This window comes from Guillardia theta (assembly GCF_000315625.1).
Source record: "Guillardia theta CCMP2712 unplaced genomic scaffold GUITHscaffold_135, whole genome shotgun sequence".
NCBI lineage: Eukaryota > Cryptophyceae > Pyrenomonadales > Geminigeraceae > Guillardia > Guillardia theta.
In genome coordinates, this window is record NW_005434539.1 from 124,537 (window position 1) to 125,856 (window position 1,320).

The 1,320-nt window shown below is 57.7% G+C and overlaps 1 protein-coding gene across 1 annotated transcript in view; it reads left to right on the forward strand.

The window, feature by feature from the left end:
• GUITHDRAFT_146827 (hypothetical protein) overlaps positions 1 to 1,320 on the forward strand; it is a gene marked incomplete at both ends in the record, with an annotated part of 4,370 nt that overhangs the window by 2,446 nt on the left and 604 nt on the right. The window contains 4 exons of the mRNA XM_005821924.1: positions 37 to 135; positions 792 to 938; positions 1,029 to 1,127; positions 1,214 to 1,284. Of these exons, the coding sequence (XP_005821981.1) occupies positions 37 to 135; positions 792 to 938; positions 1,029 to 1,127; positions 1,214 to 1,284 (416 nt within the window). The remainder of the gene's footprint in view (positions 1 to 36; positions 136 to 791; positions 939 to 1,028; positions 1,128 to 1,213; positions 1,285 to 1,320) is intronic.

Below are 1,320 nucleotides of genomic sequence, written 5' to 3' on the forward strand. Positions count from 1 at the left end.
CTCTCTCTCTCTCTCTTGTGCTCATCCCTGTCTCAGAGTAAGGACGTGGCGGAGAAACTTGGGCTGCAGAGCAAGCTTCCCAGGATTCAGAAGCGCTGGGCAATGTGGATGTGGCAGAGTTATCACATAGAGCAGGTGAGGGCACGAGAGGAGGAGGAGGAGGAGGGAGGGAGGGAGGGAGGGAGGGAGGGAGGGAGGGAGGGAGGGAGAGAACGAGTGCAGAGGGGAACGTGAAAGTGAAAGGAAGTAGAGCACAGTGAAGAATATGAAGGATTTGAAGCAAGAGACAGGAGAAAGCAGAGAGGCAGCAGCAGCAGCAGCAGCAGCAGCAGCAGCAGCAGCAGCAGCAGCAGCAGCAGCAGCAGCAGCAGCAGCAGCAGCAGCAGCAGCAGCAGCAGCAGCAGCAGCAGCAGCAGCAGCAGCAGCAGCAGCAGCAGCAGCAGCAGCAGCAGCAGCAGCAGCAGCAGCAGCAGCAGCAGCAGCAGCAGCAGCAGCAGGGGCGAGAGGTTCTTACCGAGCTCTTCAGATGCACAAGAATCGAATGGTACAACGGAAGTATGACACCATCAACAGCCATGCTACAAAGTCTTGGGTATTATGCACTCCCTCGACTCCTCCTCCTCCCCATCTCCCTTCCTTCCTCCTCCTCCCCTTCCTCTTCCTCGCCCCAACTGCTATTCCATCATACCCTTTCCCGTTATCGTCTCCCTCCCTCTTCCTCCTCCCTCTTCCTCCTCCCTGTTCCCCCCCCCCCCCCCATCTGCCTCCTCCCCATCCCTCACTCGTCTCAGGGTCTCTCTACCTGGAAGGAGTGCGCGAGCGGCAGCATCATGCTCCGCCGCTTCACTCAGACCCGGGAGCTCAACGAGAAGAACCAGGAAAGAGAGGAGGAGGAGGAGACGGGGAAAGAGGGGCGGGGGGCGGGGGAGGGTGAAGACGTCACGAGGAGGAGGAGGAGGAGGAGGAGGAGGAGGAGGAGGAGGAGCAGGTTGGAGGAGGGAGGAGGGGAGATTGACATTTCCATACAGGAGCTGATTTACTTCCTCAACATCACATGGAGCAGAGTGGTGCACATGATTATCGAGAAGTACCTCTTAGATCACGCCGAAGCTCTCAAACGAATACATGTAGGAGAGAAGTGGAGGAAAGGAAGGGAGGGGAGGGGAGGAAGAGGAGGGAGGAGGTGGTGAATGTGTTCTCATGCGATCCACAGAAAGACAAGGAAGAAGTGTCTGCGGAAGAAAATGCGCTCAAAGCAGTCACGGGCAGGAACCAGAACAAGAAGTGAGGGGGGAGGGAGGGGAGATGAGAAGAGAAGTG